Here is a 20306-nt window from a genome sequence, read left to right as displayed (position 1 = left end):
AAGGAAGGAGACTCCACTACACTCCAAGGGAGTGTGTTCCACAGTCGAACAGCCCTTACTGTCAGGAAGTTCCTCCTAATGTTGAGGTGGAATCTCTTTTCCTGTAGCTTGCATCCATTGTTCCGGGTCCTGTTCTCTGGAGCAGCAGAAAACAAGCTTGCTCCCTCCTCAATATGACATCCTTTCAAATATTTAAACAGGGCTATCATATCACCTCTTAACCTTCTCTTCTCCAGGCTAAACATCCCCAGCTCCCTGAGTCGTTCCTCACAGGGCATGGTTTCCAGACCTTTCACCATTTTAGTTGCCCTCCTCTGGAAACTCTCCAGTTTCTCAATGTCCTTTCTGAATTGTCGCACCCAGAACTGGACACAATATTCCAGGTGGGGCCTGACCAAAGCACAATACAGTGGCACTATTACTTCCCTTGATCTAGACACTATACTTTTATTGATGCAGCCTAGAATTGCATTGGCCTTTTTAGCTGCTGCATCACACTGTTCACTCATATTCAACTTGTAGTCTACTTGGACTCCCAGATCCCTTTCACACGTAGTTTCATTCAGCCAGGTGTCCCCCATCCTATATCTGTGCATTTTATTTTTCCGCCCTAAGTGCAATACCTTACATTTCTCCGTGTTGAATTTCATTTTGTTAGCTACGGCCCAGCTTTCTAGTCTATTCAGGTCATTTTGAATGTTGATCCTGTCCTCTGGAGTATTAGCTATTCCTCCTAATTTGGTGTCACCTGCAAATTTGATAAGTATGCTCCCAATTTTGTCATCCAGGTCATTGATAAAGATGTTGAATAACACTGGGCCCAGGACAGAGCCCTGTGGGACCCCACTGGTCACTTCTCTCCAGGATGAAAAAGTGCCATTGTTGAGCACGCTTTGGGTTCGGTCAGTCAACCAATTACAGATCCATTTAACAGTTCCTTTGTCTAGCCCACATTTTACAAGCTTGTTTGCAAGAATGTCATGGGAAACCTTGTCAAAGGCCTTAGTGAAATCAAGATATACTATATCAACAGCATTCCCTTCATCTACCATGCTCGTAATTTTATCAAAGAAAGAGATTAGATTTGTCTGGCATGACTTCTTTCTCTGAAACCCATGTTGACTTTTTGTGATTATGGCATTGCCTTCTAGATGTTCACAGACTCTCTGTTTAATGATCTGCTCCAGAATCTTTCCTGGTATTGATGTCAGACTAACTGGACGATAATAGTTGGGATCCTCTTTTTCCCCCTTTTTGAAGATGGGGACAACGTTTGCCCTTCGCCAGTCTGTTGGGATTTCTCCTGTTTTCCAGGAGTTTTCAAATATGATTGCCAATGGCTCCGATATTACATTTGCCAGTTCTTTTAGTACCGGTGGATGTAGTTCATCTGGTCCCGGAGACTTAAATTCATTTAGATTAACAAGGTATTCCTCTACTATCTCTTTACTTATTCTGTGCTGAAATTCCCCTATTCTGTCCTCTGCTCCAGTATCCTCAGGTTGAGCACCCTTTGCCTTTTCTGAGAAGACTGAGGCAAAGAAGGTGTTGAGTAATTCTGCCTTTTCTTTGTCTTCTGTTAGCATTTTGCCATCTTCTCCACGCAGTGGCCCTACTGTTTCCTTCTTCTTACTTTTGCTGCGGACATATCCAAAAAATCCCTTTTTATTTTTTTGTAACCTCTCTAGCAAGGCTGAGTTCATTCTGCGCTTTAGCTTTTCTGACTTTACCCCTACACATGCCTGCTATTTCTTTCAATTCCTTTTTTGTGATTTCCCCCTTTTTCCATTTCTTATACATATTCCGTTTCAAACTTAGCTCAGTTGAAAGTTCCTTAGTCAGCCATCCTAGTTTCTTGAGACACCTCCCGTTTTTCTTTCTCACTGGAACTGTTTGAAATTGTGCCTTCAGTATCTTTCTTTTGAGTAACTCCCATCCGTCCTGAACTCCCTTCCCTTTTAGTATTTCTGACCACGGGCTCACCCTCAATACTTCTCTAAGTTTACTGAAATCCGCTCTCCTAAAGTCTAGAATGCCTGTTTGACTATGCCTGGCTTCTCCTTTCCATTGTATAACAAACTCCAGGAGAACATGGTCACTTCCACCTAATGATCCCACCACTTGCACCCCATTAACCAAGTCATCCTTGTTGGTTAGGATCAGATCTAAAATAGTTGACCCCTTTGTTGCCTCTTCCACTTTTTGGACCATGAAATTGTCTTCCAGGCAAGTGAGGAATTTGCTAGACCTTGAGGATTTTGCTGAGTTTGACTTCCAGCAAATACCAGGATAGTTGAAGTCGCCCATCACTACTACATCTCTCTTTTCTGACCGTGTGGTCATCTGTTCTAGAAAGATATCATCCAATTCCTCAGTCTGACTTGGGGGTCTGTAGTAGACTCCCACCGTAACATCCCTGTTGTTTCCCTGCCCTTTAATTTTTATCCAGATGCTCTCCACCTGGCTTCCAGGATTGATGTCCTGGATCTCTTCACTGGTGTAAATATCTCTTATAGTGCTATTCCTCCTCCTTTCCTATTTGGCCTATTTCTCTTAAAAAGCTTATACCCCTCTATTTCCACATTCCAATCATGAGACTCATCTCACCAGGTTTCAGTGATGCCTATTATATCATATTTGCTTTGTTGTAATAGGAGTTCAAGTTCATCTTGCTTATTTCCCATGCTCTGTGCATTAATGTAGAGACATCGCAGACCACGGGTCCCATTTACTTGTGCAAGTTTTTTTTGCTTCCCACTGTTGGGTCCTCGCACTTTTTTTCTTGTTTCCTCTATGTCTGTTTGACTATTTTCTCCAGCCCTTTCGCCTTCCTTAATATTGTCTCCCTTCCCCTCGGAACTCAGTTTAAAGCCCTCCTGATCAAGTTCTTGAGACTGTTGGCAAAAACATTTCTTCCAACTGGCGTGAGATGCAACCCATCCGTTGCAAGAAGTCCCTCCTCATGGAACCGCAGCCCATGATCAAAGAATCCATATCGTTCTTGGCGGCACCATCTGCGAAGCCAGTTGTTCATATCTGCTATTTTCCTCTCCCTTCCTGGACCGTGCCCTTCAACTGGCAGAAGAGAGGAGATGACAACCTGTACATCCATTCCTTTCAGCTTCCTACCAAGCGCCTTGTAATCCCTTTTGATATTCTGCAGGCTGTGTCTTTGCAGTATCATTGGTTCCCACGTGGACCAAAAGGAAGGGGTATTGGTCAGTAGGCTTGACCAGTCTTGTCAGCCTCTCTGTCACATCACGGATCTTTGCCCCTGGGAGATAACACACCTCTCGAGACATCTTGTCAGGCCTAAAAATCACTGCTTCTGTACCTCTCAGCAAGGAGTCCCCCATTACGACCACACGCCTCCTACAAGGTTTAGCAGCGGCTGTTCCCTTGGGTGGGACTCTCAGGCTTGCCTGGTCTTTCCCTGAAGTCTGTCCATGCTGCTCTTCTTCATCCTCCTTGATAAGGGAAAGAGCTTTGAATCAATTCTCTAGCTGCAAGCTCCCCAAACAATCCCTTCTTGGCCTACTTCTGTGTGTGACATTCCTCCGTCTGCCTCCTGTGTATGTGAAGTGACTTCCTCGGCTCCAGCATCCTCCTCTGCGTGGTATTCATCCAGGATTGTTAGTTCTGTTGTGTCCAGGAAATCCTCCTGCTCCCTAATATGCTGAAGTGTAGCTACTCTGGACTCCAACTGCTGCACTTTCTCCTCCAAGAGGGCTACCAACTTGCACTTGGGACATGTGAAGTTCTCCACTTCTGTAGGCAAGAAGACAAACATCCCACAAGTGTTGCAGGTGACTGCCGTGGTTTCGTCAATGTCCATACTGAAAAGTCTTAGGAAATTACTGGAATAGGACTGCGGGCTTCCTCCTGGAAAAAAAAAATCCTCCAGAAAACACCAACGTTAAAGCCCCTGATGTTTCAATAATTTGTGGCAGTGAGCTCAATCAACTCTGCCTCTGCTGTAGATTTCCTTGGATGAAAAAAATTGAAATACAAATACAAATAAAATTTTGGCGCGCTGCTCTGGGGGGAGTAATATAGAGCTAGTCTGCTAGCTCCGCCCCTAGTGACTCACAGATGTGACTCACGGAAGCTCCACCCCCTCTGCAACAAGCATACTCTCCCTAGAGTTAAAAAAAATTAAACAGTCACCACTCAAAATGGCTGCCCAGCTACCTCTCTCCTCCTCCTCTCTGTAGCAGGAACTACAGTGGTACCCCGGGTTACCGAAAATAATTCGTTCCGCCGCCGCGTTGTAACCCGAAATCCTTCGTAAGCCGAAAAAGCCATAGGCACTAATGGGGAAAAGCCGCGATTTCGGTCGAAATAGCGCCGAAAAGCACCAAAAATTTTTCGTAACCCGAAAAACCTTCGTAACCCGGAACAGTTTCTAGGATTTTTTTCGTAACCCGGAATTTCGTAAGGCGGCGCATTCGTATCCCGGGGTACCACTGTACAGAGTAGTTCCTGCTACAGGAATTTAAGTAAAATCCTCTGAAAAAGCCAAAGATATTGGCCATTGCATGGAACTCTTGGTTTGCATGAACTGGTGCAGTTGGATTTTGCCCTAAAGCCTATCAGTAGTCCGAACTGGGAGACCCATCATGAAATCTTACATATGTATAACCTGCAATTCAACAAAAACTGAGTCAATAGGTCAACTCTAGCTATGACTTTAAACAGAATTCAGAATTGCATCTAAGTTCCTTGTTTTATTTTTATTTTAACTGTTTCTTGAAGCCTACTACAGTAACTATTAACTAAAGACAGATCCATGCTAAACTACAAGGAGGAGACATTTAGAAAATGAACTACATACACACACTCAAAATAATTTCATAGATGAAAAATTTAATATTACTATTCTACACTTATTGATTCTAGCCTTATCTGCCAGTTGAAAAAAAAGTGGAAAATTAAACTGTACTTCTAAATTTATCCCATAATAGATACATGTTCATGTTCAGACCAATCAAGGTTACTGTTCAAGTATTAGTTTTTGAGCACTATGTATCAAAACACTTTTTGCTGCATGCTAGAAATTTCCTCCTTCTAAAATCTATTTTTAAATTGAAAAAGGCTACAGTAGAACTTCAAAAATTCAAAGATACAAGCTGATAGAAAAGCCTAGTGAAGTGACTCACAATTAATTTGAGATGACATCACAACACACCAACCTGTTCAGACTGGTTAAATGACAACTTGGAAGGGAGGAAAAAAGGACTTGTAAACATGCCTGAGAACCTGATTTTCCAGGTACTTTAACAGTGCCTCCTGCTTTACTAGTTATTTTGATTAAAATAGAGACAAAAATACAAAATCATAAAAACAGGCCTGCATCTCCCCATGAGGCAGGAAGTTAGAACAGCTGATCCTACAGGGAGACAGCACTTCCTCATGGAAAAATGAAAAGGAAGCTGTCTCTTGGCCCATGAAGATGGGGTCTTTCCCACAGTGACCAGCCTCCTCCCCTCCAGTAACAGAACTGGACAGTATTTGGGATACATAAAGTAACAAGGATACAAAAAATATCAAGGAATTAACTCAAGCCCCATGAACATCAATTTACAAAACTGCACAAAATAGGAGGGCAGTAGAAATGGTAGCCCTCCCAAGTACCACCAACAAACAGGTTGATCTGGGCTTGCCCTCCTTACCTGTTTTCTCTATGTGACACTATCATGGGGTTCACTGTGGATGTGACTTGCTCAAGGTCACCCAGTGGGTTTCCATGGCTGAGCCATGGAAATCAAAGCCTGGTCTCCAAAATTGAAGTCCAGTGCTCAAACCACTACACCACGCTGGCCATCAGGAACGAAGAATTACTGTACTTTAACTATTATTTAAAAAAATGAACCATCCCCTGGTGAAAGGCAAGAGTGTAATCTGTCCAGAAAGCATTAACCCCCTGCAGCTCTCTCATCCATCCAGGCTTCTGAGGCGCTCTGTGGCCACTCCAGGAAAATGAAAGAAATAAACATTGAATGAAATCAGGGAATAAGAAAGAAAAAGTAAGGGTAGGCCTCTTAGGGGCTCCACCAGAGAAACTGATTCTAAAAAGGCTCCATGAGGCAAAAAGTTGGGAACCCCTGCTTTAGATTGTTTTACATACAAATAATAATAATAATAATAATAATAATAATAATAATAATAATAATAATAATAATAATAATAATAATAATATATTTATATACCGCTTTTCCAAAAAGATCAAAGCGGTTTACGTAGAGGTTAAAACCAATTACAAAACACATCATAAAACAGATAAAACCAAGAGCACTAAATACAACATACAACCTAAAAACAATCATTCAATCAATCAAGCAATAGGGTGAGGTAGAGAGTCAATGGGATCAGAGTACACGACTTCATTTTCCAGGGGGGAAGGCTTGACAGAAGAGGAAGGTTTCAAGCCTCTTTTTAAATGTTTCCAGGGGGGTGATAAGACGGAGCTCGTCGGGAAGACTATTCCAGATTTGTGGGGCCGCTACTGAGAAGGCCATCTGGGAAGTAATAACATATTTAGAAGGTGGAAATTCCATCAAGTTCTTCCCTCAAGTAACTCGGGCCCAAGCCATGTAGGGCTTTATAGATAATAACCAATACCTTGTATTGCGCTCGGAAGCGAATAGGCAGCCAGTGCAGATCTTTCAGAATAGGTGTTATATGGTCAAACCTGGACGCACAGGTGACCAATCTGGCCGCCATATTTTGTACTAACTGAAGCTTCTGGGCTTGGTACAAGGGTTGCGCCATGTAGAGCGCATTACAGAAATCCAAGCGAGAGGTTACCAGAGCATGTACTGTACCACGGTTTCAAGGTCCCTTTGGCCCAGGTAGGGTCGCAGTTGGCGTATCAACCGAAGTTGATAGCAAGCACTTCTGATCATCGCATCTACTTGAGATGTCAATTGCAGGGACGAGTCCAGAAGTACTCCTAAACTGCAAACTTCGTCCTTCAGGGGAAGTGTGACCCCATTCAGGACCGGTGGACAAATTTCCTTCCCCGGGCCTGGGGAACCTATCACCAGTACTTCTGTTTTCTCTGGATTCAAACTGAGTTTCTTTTCCCTCATCCAGCCCATTACCGACTCCAGGCAGGCATTCAGAGGAGAGACGCCATCCTTAGTCACTGCATCAGTTGAGGACATAGAGAAAAATATTTGGGTGTCATCAGCATACTGATAACACTGCGCCCTGTGACTCCGGATAATCTCTCCCAGCGGTTTCATGTAAATGTTAAACAAAGTGGGGGACAAAATAGCTCCCTGAGGGACTCCAGATGTCACTTTCCTCTTAGAGGAGCAAGTGTCCCCCAGCTGCACCATCTGGAATCTGCCCGAGAGGTAGGAACAGAACCACTGGAGCGCAGTGCCCCCGATTCCCAACTCCCTCAGGCGTTCCAGAAGGATACCGTGGTCAATGGTATCGAAAGCTGCTGAGATGTCCAAAAGCACCAACAAGGTCACACTTCCCCTGTCGATGCCCAGACGGAGATCATCGACTAAGGTGACCATGGCAGTCTCAGCTCTGTAACCCGCTCTGAAGCCAGTTTGAAATGGGTCCAGATAATCGGTTTCATCCAAGACAGCTTGGAGTTGGAAGGCAACTGCTCTCTCAATCACCTTACCTAAAAATGGCAATAGTGAGACTGGCCTATAGTTGTTTCTTAACAGGGGGTCCAGGGAGGGTTTTTTGAGCAACGGTCTGACTGTTGCTAATTTCAAACTAGATGGACATTTTCCCTCCCTGAATGATGCATTAATTATACGACACAATAAAGATGTTACCGCATCACCACCCTGGGCGATCAGCCAAGAAGGACAGGGGTCGAGAGAGCACGTTGTCTTCCTAACACTTCCAAGAAGCTTGTCCACTTCATTGGTATGTACAAACTCAAAATGATCCAGTTTAATGGAGTCCACGGAAGCTCTGGACACCTCTTCTTCACCTATTCTGAAGAAATGCCAGTGTCAAGATCAGCCCTTATCTGAGAGATTTTATCTGCGAAGAAGTTGTTAAAGTCGTCACAGCAGGCCTTAGTTGGTTCTAAAATAGGATTCAGGGTGGGGAAAGCTGAGTTAGCTCCCTGACCACCCTGAACAGCTCTGTTGGACACGACTCTGCAGACGCAATACGTGCAGCATAGAAAGAATTTTTTGCTGCACCTATTGCCACTTCATATGACTTCAAAAGAGTTTGATGGAGTGTCTTGTCGGACAAGCACTCTAGTCATTGCGTGGCCCGCTTCATTTCCCTGATATCTTCCATGTACCAGGGTTTCTTGTTCGAAGCGGGCTGGAAAGGAAGCTTAGGAGCGATACTGTGTATAGCCCTGGAGAGATCATTATCCCAGATGTTAGTCAGGGCATCAACAGAGTTGCCGTCAGATCCAACCATAAACCCCTCTAAGGCTTTTTGGAACCTTTTGGGTTCCATCAGTCTTCAAGGGTGGACCATTCTAATAGGTTCTCCACCCCCGGGGGGGATTTGGGTAGTTGCCTTAAGTCGGACCTCGACCAGGAAATGGTCCGTCCATGATAGGGCAGAGGTACTACAGACTTCTGCCCACGGATTATCCCAATCCGTGCTGAAGACAACATCGAGTGTATTACATGCACAATGAGTTGGTCCCGAGACTAGTTGGGACAGGCCCATGGCCATCATGGAGGCCATGAACTCCCGAGCCGCACCTGTCAGATCTCGTGAGCCGGCCTCAAAAGGGATGTTGAGGTCCCCCAGAACAAGAAGTCTGGGAGACTCCAACACCAGTTCCGAGACCAGCTGTGTCAGCCCGGCTAGGGAGTCTGTTAGTGCACAGGGTGGACGATAGACCAACAGAATCCCCAGACTATCCTTCGCCTTCAGGGTCAAGTAAATACACTCGATGAAGTCTGTCTTCCGGGTAGGGTTCCTGGTTAGGGTGAGAGTATTTTTATGGACTAGGGCAGTACTCTCGGCCCCCAGCCAGGTCTCAGTGATGCAAGCCAGGTCACAGTTCTTATCCAGTCGGCCCTCCATATCCATGGATTCTTTGTCCATATAGTCAAGCATTCACAGCTTGAAAATATTCAAAAATATATAAATTCCAAAAAGGAAACATTGATTTTGCCATCTGATATGTAGGACAACATATTAAATTTAATGATATGTTTAATGGGAGTTGTACATCCATGGATTTTGGTATCCTCAAGCCAAATCCTGGCAGATACCAAGGGCCCACTGTAGTCTCACTAGGCAGTTCCTGGCATCGTAAATGACTTAACCTTTTCTTAAAAAGTATTTCATTCATTCCTAAAGAGAAAAACATTTCAGAATTTTAAGTTCCACAAAGATTCGTGCCCTTAAAACGGGGGGTGGGAGGGGGTGGGGAGAGCAGATTTTCCCTGTATTTTTCCTGAGCTTTCTAACCTTACCTCCTATTACAAAGCTTTAAACAGCATTTTAATTCTCTGCCACAGGATTATAACAAGCTGGGCAGCAAAAAAGTCAATATAGTCACCAAATGTAGATACTCTTAGAAGACAACTAAACTACCAGTTATAGTGCTGACCACTACAGTGAACTGGGAAGGACCAATCACCTGAGAGACTAATAAACAACAGAGTAGAGAAATACACTTTGACTCTCAAGCTACTGCATGTGATACAGATAACTATGTTATTACTGAAATCTTTTTTTTTTCAGGGTTGGTTGTTTATTACTAAGATGTTACAGAGATTATGAGTTAACAAAAATCCGCACTAGTTAGTTGTTCAGTCATTATTGACAATATCATGATCTTCTTTTTTATATGCCTTTATTAATTATTATAAGACAAATAAAGAATTACATACATATACAAATATCACTTAGTAAAATATACCTAACAGGGAAAGAAAAAAATATTGAATCTATTTATCATACATCATTATAATTGTTTTCCCATAATGTTGAAATCTTACCCCTTTTCTCTCCCCCCCCACCAGGTTTTTGAGAAATTGTCTATCAGATTACCAAGCCAAACTAAAAGGAAGTCCTCTTCTATTTTGACAGTGATGCTAATTCATGACGCCATGAATTGATGTTCCAAAGCTGAAGCCTGCCAGCTTTGTCAGTTTTAAGACCCTTTCCTGCCCGACATATGTGGTAAGTGTTGAGTGCAAATATATAATAAAATAGCGTGTCAACTCATAACAGTTTGAGGGGGAAAAACTTAAGCACTCAATGCCGATGCTGTTCTCTGAATCCTAACACAAAGGCAGTTGTCCACATACCAGTATTTAAAGTGCTCTACAGTTCTCAATACCTTCTCTGTGAAACAGGCTAATTTAAAGGATAGCAGCATTCGTTAATTGTTTAGTGGCCTTCAGGAGTTATTGTACATGGGTAATTGTTTCTCTTCCAGCATAACATTATTTACTGCTATACACTGATCACTGTTTTTTAACTATAAATTCTTCACAGGTTCTTTCTTTTCGCTTTAATTTATATTAACCATCTTATTAAGTGAAAAGGAACATGCCCTACTGGTTTCCAAGGGACTATCACTTATGTGACTCTAATTTCCAAAATCTAAGGATATATTTTTTACATTTCCAACTTGGAATGGCTCCAAAGTCACACCCTTATGGTAGCATTACACTAAAACAGAAAGCAGCAATCCACATACATCAAACTTTACATTTCAGTCATTTATGGTTCAGAAACATTAGATTATCCAACTTACCTGAACCAAAAATATAATAAGAAAATAAAAGTTAGCTACTCTTCTGAACTGCTCAAACAAATTTTTTGGAACAAAATTCCACACAGTATACTGTAAGAGAAAGAAATATTAATTGTTATAAACAGAATTATTATATTCCATGGAAGTTAAGACATTAAAAAGTCTTTGGCAAATTCTCCTTTCCCACCACAATAAAATAAAAAATATACTATCTATAAATACACATTGAGTACCCCTTATCTGGAATTTTGAAATCCAAAATATTTCAAAATTCAAAATTGCCTGCCTGGGTGGCTGAGACAGTGACACGTTTGCTTTCTGATGTACACAAACTTTGCTTCATGCACAAAATTGTTTTTAAAATATTATGTATAAAATGATGTATAAAAATCAGACTATGTATAAGATATAGGTCCCATCTTCAAGATAGCTTATTATATATCTGCAAATATTCCAAAGTATGAAAAAAAAAAATCCAATATCTAAAACCCTTCTGGTCTCAAACATTTTGGATAAGGGAGACTCAACCTGTATTCCATATATAATGATTTTTCCAAAATGCTTCTATCAGGTAATTCATTTCTAGAAATTTATTATATGCTAAGAAAAAATACAGAGAGAAAGCCAAGAAAAAAATCAAGAATCCAGTATTTACATATAACTTCTGAACAATGAAAATCTAAGGAATTAATTTTTCATTTTCTTTACTAATTGGGTAAAACACTACTGTTAGGTAGAATGACTATTGTTGAATGAATCTACCTAATATTTTTGCTTCACACTACTAAAATTCACACATCTCCATTTATTACATTTTCCTTTAGCATGTTACAAGCGTGTTCATTTTAGCTAGCCTTATGACAGCACATTTCATTATGAAAAATAGTTGCCCCTCTTAACTCACGGATCTGGGATCCGCAACCCTGAATATCCACGTGGGGCAACATCTGCTATACATCAAATGTATTTGTTGTACAACATCTCCCACAGCTCAGATATCATGATCTATCAAGAGCGTCATAATTTTCATCTCTTAAATCAGGGATGGGGAACTTGTGACCCTTTTTATCATGCCATACCATTAGCCTTGTTGATTGAAGCTGATGGGAGATGCAGTCCAAAAACATACAGAAGAGTATAAGTCTCACACTGAACTGGGGCCCATTCTTTGCTGCCTGGTGCTAGCAAAAAAAGTCACACAAAGTTGTCAAAGAGAGGTTTGCACTACTAATCAGATTTCAGCGTAAAAAGATGCTCATCACCAAGTCATGCCATGTTACTTCTATGCAGCACTTGTTATCATGATCCAATAAGCAATGAACTGTGTGTGTTGAGGGTGAGTGGGAAGTAATTTAACATCCTATACCCCCACCATATAAATCTCTTTAAAACTTACCCTGTACAGGAAGCAGAAGATGGCAATGGAGCAAATTTTAAAAGAATGTTCTGTATTTAAATGAGGGATTTGCGAGCTGATATTTTACAATGAAACTTGTGTGTGCAAAGCAACATGTCAGTGAATTAATATGTCTAACTATAGATGCTACATCTGAGTTTGAGTGAGGTTACTGCTTTTTAAAAATCTCAGCATGTCAAATCATGTCAAGTAAAAACCTAGCTTTATTTAACATGCTTGAAAACGCTGGCTTGCAGGTATAAAGGTCTCTCTTACCTTAGAAGAGACTATTCTGTTTTCTGCAAATTTCTGAGGAACATAATGACCATCCTGGGGGAAACGATTTGCAATATAAATAGTTCGATTATCACTTTGATGTGGTGGGTCAAAACCCTGAAAGAGAAAAAAAGAGAGACTCTTGGTTATATTACTAGTCACAAACATTTTCTCCAAGATTTTAATATCCACAATGTCATATAGGTTTATGTTTCATCCTCACAGAGAAATGTCAAGAAATCAGGTTGAAAGATAAAACCACTTTCTCCAAGGGCAACCAGAGAACCTCACTGATGAGTCTGGACATGAATTTGGTATTTGTGCATGTACTGCAGCATTTTTTTCGTGGCTCTACAGAGATTTCTTTCATTTTCAAATATTTATTTCTATATCTTAACTGACAGAAATTTGCTGAACTGGACATAAAGAAGCAGACCACAATTAGAAATTTCTACTACACATTCCTAGAATGCTTTTTAGTATAGTTTAAATACAGGGATTAACTGTATGGTTTTGACCTTTACAATGTGTCCTAAGAGTTTTGGGCTGCAGTAGAGAAAAAGGTTTCAGAATTCATGCAAGTGCTATAAAGTATTCAACTATCAGAAGAACTTCGTACCTGCAGGCACTGCAACCTAAATTACATATTTCTTGCCAAAGCACATAAAAGAAACAAATAGGGTGACTGTGCAGATTAGAAGTGCGAAAGACATGTGCGAACAGATAAGAGTTTGGTAAAGTTATTTATAAGTAAGACTCACAGGACCCTCCAGCTTGCATGGCCATTGGCCATATTGGCCATGAAATTCTGGGAGATGTAACCTAAACAAGTAATGATGTATTTCTGGGATGATAGATCTCATGCAGAATGTGAAACAGGATTTAGATGTGTGAGACACCCATGCCCAGATCAGGCAGCCTTGAGAAATGTTATTCAACCATGAAACCGTTGACTCAACTTTCTGTTTCTGTATTTGTCTGAGGATGGGGGAGGACTTACTAGAAGCAGATAATACAAAGGGGAATTAATTATGGGAGTGGGAAGCTATAGAAAGCCTCCCCCCCTTGCCTGCTTCAGTCATTATTTTTTAGCACAAACCCACATGTGCCCCTCTTCATCCCATACAAAAACAAACTACAGTATAGATCCCTTGCATGCCATCTCCTCTTACTTGTGATCCTATTGCAAAACTAACAGTTAAAAAGAGAGACAAGAGCACCTGCTGCTACCCAAATTCTTTTCTTCCTGAAGAGGCCTGCAGAGGATTTTGAGGAGGAATCAGCCTCTCACTTTAACAGGACACACTTCACAGCATCACAACTTGCAAAGGATTTAGTGGGCAGTGAGTGACATTCCCTCACTATTGGGTTTTTGAAATTTTGCTATTTCTGGCTTTCATGGAAGCACAGAGCCAAGTAAGGCTACTCTTCTTACTACATCTGAAAATAAGAAGCCAGCTACTTCCTAACCAAGACAACACCAAAACTACCACATGAAGGACCAACTTTGAGGCTTACCTTGCCCATTGGATAACACACAACCCTATCCATGGATATCATTAATACCAGCAGTACTGGCAGTCCTGGAAAACGGAGGAAAGGTTCTGGAAACTACCATTCAGTCTTGTTTTATCAAATTTCCTAGGAGTACATGTAAGACCCACTGTTAAGTGGGTAAAGGAAACTACATTCTTCATGCCCAGTTCCAGCTTGCTGTTCTATCCAAGGTTCATCCATCTTGGGCAAATCCCTTGCTCATTTCAGACTCAGCTGCTTGAAGAAAGCAGCACAATATATGCAAGGCACTTTCTTACTCAAAGGCTATGCAAAGCGATGGAAACAGATTTCAGCTCACAATTAGCTTGGCTACAGAAATGTACTGTATACACTTATGTATAAGTCTAGAAATTTTAGTCAAAAAATTAACCCCAAAAATCAGAGTCAACTTATCCATGGGTCAATGTAAGTACTGTACTTTAACTCATAAAAAAAGGAACCATCCCCTGGTGAAAGGCAAGAGCATAATCTGCCCTGGAAGCACTGACTTCCCTTCAATTGCCTCATCCATCATTTAGTGTGAGCACAAAAAGTTATGCCTGCTGGAATTTTGTAAGTTTTTTGGCACCATTTTCTTTTGCTGCATTCTTTAGATCCTTTGCTATAAGCCCCTAGGTTTTACACTCAACTTATCCACGGGTACAGACCCATTGGAAATAATTGGACCTATTGGTCTAAATTGCAAATTCAATTTATTTCAATGCAGCTACGCTAGATAGAAATTACCATATATATTCGACTAGAAGTCGACCTCATGTATAAGTCAAGGCCAGGTTTGGGGGCCAAAATTATGGATTTTGATATAACTTGCAGATAGGTTGAGGGTAAAAGCTGGGGTCTGTAACAAAGGGATCTGAAGGGTGAAGCAAAGGAATGCAATACCAAAGAATTTGCAAAATTCTATCAGGTATAACTATTTGAACTCATACTAAAGGCTGGATGGATGACAGAATAGATGCAGGTTGGTGCTTCCAGGACATATTACACTGGCGCGGTACAGAACGTCAAATAGAGGCACTGGGGAGGTGCCTCTCCTTGCTCCGCAGCAGCAACCAAATTGTGTGATGCTGCTGTGCAGCAAGAAAGGAGTGCCTGGAAGTGGCTCTTTTTTGCGTCGTAGATGTGTCGCTGCAAACGAGACATGTCGCGATGGCGTCGCAGCTGCGCAGTGCTGTTTGGACACTGCGCAGTTGCGACTTCATAGCCGTGCGCGCCATATAGATGGTGCTGCGCAGCTGCGACGTCCTTGTCATATGCTAGAGTTGCAGGCTGTGTGCACGCGTTGCCCCAAGGCAACCCTAGTACGTTGCTATGAGGCCACAAAGGGCCTGTCTGTCCAGGGCCACTCTTACCTTTCAGCAGCAGATGGTTCCTTTTTAAATAAACAGTTAAAATACAGACCCATGGATAAGCCGACTAAGGTTTCTTAGGTCAATTTTTTGACTAAAATTTCTAGACTTATACATGAGTACATACAATATGCTGAATTTAGCCTAATGTCACCAATAAGAAAATGGACTTTTAGAAGCTGTTAACAGCATCTGTAAGCCTTTGACAACCCAGCTTTTGTTAAACAAATTGAAACTACGGTTTTGGCATGCTACTAAACACAGAAAAGTTGAAGAAACTAGGAATTAGTCAAAATTATTTGAGACAAAACTCTTTGCTTGTAAGCCAAATGGCAATGGAAAAGCATCATGTTGTATCTTAACTGGAAGAAATAAACTTCTTATCAGCTATAGTTTTTGTGGGTTTTTCAGGCTATGAGGCTGTGTTCCAGATGAGTTTTTTCCTTACGTTTCACCAGCAGATTTCTCTGAAGATGCCAGCCACAGCTGCTGATGGCTGGCAGGAAAAAAAACTCTTCTATAACATGGCCTCATAGCCTGAAAAACCCTCAAAAAACTTCTTATGAGCTGTTTTACATTTGTTAAGTGAAAGGAGTTAAGTAGAATGAAATTGCCTCATTGAGACTGATTTTTAAAATGTTCACAAGTGCAAAGTATTTTTAAATAGCTACCTTCCAACACAGCCAGGCATTTCCCTCTATAATTAGTCTATAAGCAGACAAAAACTGACATCCCTTCCACCCTTGGTTTATGTAACACATTCATTACCCAACAATGACATCAATTAATTTTTGTACAATATGAACAGACTAAAAGACAGCATAGTGTAGTGGTTTGAATGTTGGACTAAGGCTATGGAGAACAGAGTTCAAATCCCTGCTTGCTCATGGAAACCCACTGGGTGACCTTGGGCAAGTTACACTCTCTCAGCCTCAGAAGAAGGCAAAGGCAAATTCCCTCTGAACTTGTCAAAGAAAATTGCATGACAGATCCACCTTAGGGTTGCCATAAGCTGGAAATGACTTAGAAGCACACAACAACAACAACAACAACAACAACAACAACAACAGAGCAGAGTGTAATCAAATATTTCATATGACCAAGCCATCAAGTGAGAAAAATGTTATCTTGGTATTATCTAAGAAGTTACCAGCCATATTGCAATCCTGAATACCTGAACAACAATTCATCAAGATGTTCCATTTGATATTTTGTCACCTGAATAGGAATAAAGCTTTTTTATCACATTCCATGCAATGATGTTTATTGTCACCCAAAAACTGTATTGTGATAACTACTGTTAATAAGAGAATGGCCCTTATATGCACCTTCTCATTTTATTTTCTCTCACCTTCCGGTTTATAATTCTCTCTCTGTGTGTGTGACACACAGAGAGAGTTACAAGATAATATTGTATCTAGTGAAGTGAACTCAAGACTGTGAACAATTGTATCATGATACATTTATTAATCTTTAAGAAGCTGGAAGACTGTTTTATCAAAAAGGTAACTTTCTAACAACTCAGGAGGAGAAAACAAATTCCCCCTTCCCTTCTATAGCAGGGAAGAGTCAGTTTACTGCAGACTGAAAATGCTTACCCTATGAATGTAGGTCTGTATAAAAACTGCAGTGTTTAATATTCCAGTTTTCAAGCAATAAAGCAAAAGGTAACCTTTCCAGTTTCATTAACATAACTTGAGTATAAAAAATGTTGGCTGTTGAAGGAACATAAGATCTACTTTGAATCACTCATTCTATCACTGTACTTTACTCATAAAAAAAACTCCAAGAAGAATCAAACAAACTAGGAGCTAAACAAAATCCCTAAAAGGCTTTACGTGAATCACTGCATCCCCAAATCTGACGAGATTGCAGAATTTAAATAAGGCTAGGGGGGCATTCATGTTTTGTCACTTTTTCAAGCAAAAGTACACTTCCATTTATTAAATTGTTTACCTCTCCAAAATATTTTCAATAGGTAAAAGAAAGTATATAATAATATATAATAAAGTGAGGCTGTAATTTTGTCACCTGAACTCTTGCCAGGGAGAGATGACCTTGTGTTTCCAAAAATGCTTTGTCAGTTGAGTTCAAGCTACTGTTATCTGCTGGCTCTTAAAAATTCATGCAAGCAATTAAAGATTCTTGTGTTTTTTCTCTCCAAAAGTTATGGCCAAAAAAGCAAAGTTAAAAGTAGTTACAAATGCAAGACCATAGCTGGATAGGGGGACTATGGAATTGTTTGAAGAGATCAGGACACTGAAGTCTTCATTGAAAGACACAGAAAAGATGTTAGGATTTTCAATAAAAGTTTTAGAGAGACTTTCTTCTAGTACCCCTGGATTTCAGGGCCAGTTCTTGACGTAAGAAACCCCTATGAAATTTATAGGATTGCCCAGTGACATGAAGGTGCATGGATACTGTTGGAAGATTTTTGCATTCTCCTTCCCCCAACTTAGATGGATAAGGATTTCCTGCATGCAAACTACCCTCTCGCGCATTCAAACTAACCATGTAATTTTGGTCACTCCCCTTTTGGGACTATCAGGCATTTTCTCTCAAAGATTTTGAACTGATGTTTTCCATCTTCCTCCTCTGTCAACTTTCTTTGGAACAATGGTGAGAAAAAGATTTCTTTTTACCTGAACTACTCAGCAGTTAGATTAGGATATAGCCTATATATATATGCCATTAGTAAACTTTTGTTTGAACTACAAGCTACTTGTGTTGTTTTTTGAGTCAGTCTCAGTTCTTGGGAAGCATAATTAGACCAAGGCACATTTTTGCTATTCTGCTGATTTAAGGCTAGACCCTAACAGGCTTGCCTTTGACATTTTTGATTATAAATATTTTTGTTTCCTTGGCAAAAATTGAAGCCTTGGGAAACGTAAATTACCCTACAGACACACACTCCCTCTTAGCAAAAAACAAAAACCAAACAAAATAAAAAAGCTAGCAAAACCAATTTCTACCAGTGAAAAGAACAAAGAAGTTTATTGTTTTAAATGTCCTTCACAATAAAGCCCCATTATATACAATGGCACAATAAAATGGCAACCCCTACATTAAAAAAATCAAGGGTTGACCGCATTTCCAAGGAGGATGATAAATGGTTGAAAGCATTTTTAATTTTTTTGTAAAAACAAAACCCATGCCACAGTTGCTTTCACTCATAGAAGAGATCATCTGTGATTTTTTTTATTTGGATATTTGTACATCCTTCTCAAAATCCTTATAGGCTGGATATATTGCTGATTTCCCAAAACAGGAAACCAGCAATATATTCAGCTTGTGAGATGGAAAATAAGGTGTCTTTTTCTGATCAAAAGCTCCCTAGCCTGTCTTCCTTGCCAGGAGCTAAGGAGTGACAATTTCCTTGAAATACAGTACCGCTAAAAAGCAAATGAGCATCATTTGTTTACTTCCCTAGTAAAATATACTAATGTGGAGTTCTGTTTCTTTCATTTTTTGCCTCCATGTTACATCTCTCTAGAATGCTGCCACAAACTACCCTAGGATTCTGCAGGCATGACTGCTACTGAGAATAGCTGGCCCTTGGTATACGCGGAGGATCTGTTCCGGACCCCCCCCCCCACATACCAAAATCAGCTTATGCTCAAGTCCCATCGTCCCCAATGGCGGCATGTATGCACACGTGCCGCCATTGGGGACAAAAGTCCCTCTTCTCCCCTACTCTTTCCCTCCCTTCTTTCTTCCTTAATTCCCTCCCTCATTCATTCCCTCCCTACATACCTCCTCCTCCTCACCACCACAGCAGGAAAAGCCGGTTGGCTGTGTTGGAGGCCAAGAGGCCTCCAGGCCACCACCGGGTCCTTCCAAGGAGGTGGCGGCAGTAGCAGTGTGGAGGCGGAGCAGCATTGCCAGAGGCCTCATCACCTTGGCCTCCTCGCTGCTGCCACTGCCACTGCTGTGGAAGGGCCGGGTTGTGGCCTGGAGGCTTCTTGGCCTCCAACACCATCCGGCCTTTCCTGCCGTGGGGACAGCGAGGAGGCCTATGCAGCGGTGGCGGGGAGGAGGAGGTTCCGCAGTGACAGCCAGGTTAAGTAGGGAGGAAAGGAACAAGGGAGGGAGTCAGGGAAGGAAGGAAGGAAGGAAGGAAGGAAGGAAGGAAGGAAGGAAGGGGGGAAGGAATGAGGAGGGGAGGATAGAAGGGATGTGTGTCGCCATTGGGGACAATGGCTTGGTTTGCCATCTGCGGATGCTCAAATGCATGGCAAATCCGTGTAGAAGGAGGGCCCACTGTACTCTGAGGCAACTTGGTTAGATATTATACTTATCGGTTATTTTCTCTTTATACCTAGTCTGTTTATCTTTCTTACCTTTCACATGACACACACTCTTTTAACATACATTTTCTCTTGAATTGCACTGGCAATTCCAAGTGTGTTCCTGAGGAGAAGTTTCTTCCTCTTCATAACCTTTTGAACACTAAGCTTCACTATCAGATTGTTTTTAATTGTTACTTCTGGTGAGTTAGAGGAGGAAAGATAGCTGCTTGCCCTGGAATGATAGGTGGTCAAACAAGGAACTATCCCACTCTAAACAGTTATCTCATAGCCTTGGACATTAGTGGTGTGTGTGTATGTGTGTGCTTTTAAGTCACTTGTACAGATGCATATTTATTACTTAAAGCATTTATCTTCCATTTCTCAACCCACCAGGGGCCCACAGGCAATGCACAATACATATGCATTTACCTGCCTTGCAAGGAAGCAGGTGGCATGCAGGAGCAGTTCTTTATAGCTTTATTTGGGAGGGGGTGCTATATGTGAGAAACGTGAAGTGAGAACTGTGTCTGGCTTCCAAGGCATTTGGATGGTAAACGGCTTGTGGCAAACACTTTTGTCCTTCAACTTGACTGACAAAAATGCCAAGCATGCATTTGGCAAGATACACCAGCACATCACTTCAGATATCGGCGCCCGGATGAGAACAAGGCAAGTGCTTTTGAAGTAATATAGTCTGTATCAACAAGAGGAAGCCA

The 20306-nt window shown here is 41.3% G+C and overlaps 1 protein-coding gene across 9 annotated transcripts in view; it reads right to left on the bottom strand.

Moving 5' to 3' along the window:
- The window catches only part of ATP11B (ATPase phospholipid transporting 11B (putative)), a 125431-nt gene that overhangs the window by 81234 nt on the left and 23891 nt on the right, over positions 1 to 20306 (bottom strand). For all 9 annotated transcript variants that reach the window (XM_042456218.1, XM_042456219.1, XM_042456222.1 and 6 more), the window contains exons 2-3: positions 12396 to 12512; positions 10724 to 10813 (exon numbers count right to left, since the gene is read on the bottom strand). In XM_042456218.1, coding sequence (XP_042312152.1) covers positions 10724 to 10813; positions 12396 to 12512 — 207 coding nt within the window. The remainder of the gene's footprint in view (positions 1 to 10723; positions 10814 to 12395; positions 12513 to 20306) is intronic.

The sequence above is a fragment of the Sceloporus undulatus genome, chromosome 3 (assembly GCF_019175285.1).
Source record: "Sceloporus undulatus isolate JIND9_A2432 ecotype Alabama chromosome 3, SceUnd_v1.1, whole genome shotgun sequence".
Taxonomy (NCBI): Eukaryota; Metazoa; Chordata; class Lepidosauria; order Squamata; family Phrynosomatidae; genus Sceloporus; species Sceloporus undulatus.
Note: the sequence above shows the minus strand (reverse complement) of the source record. Positions and strands in the feature narration are given on the sequence as shown.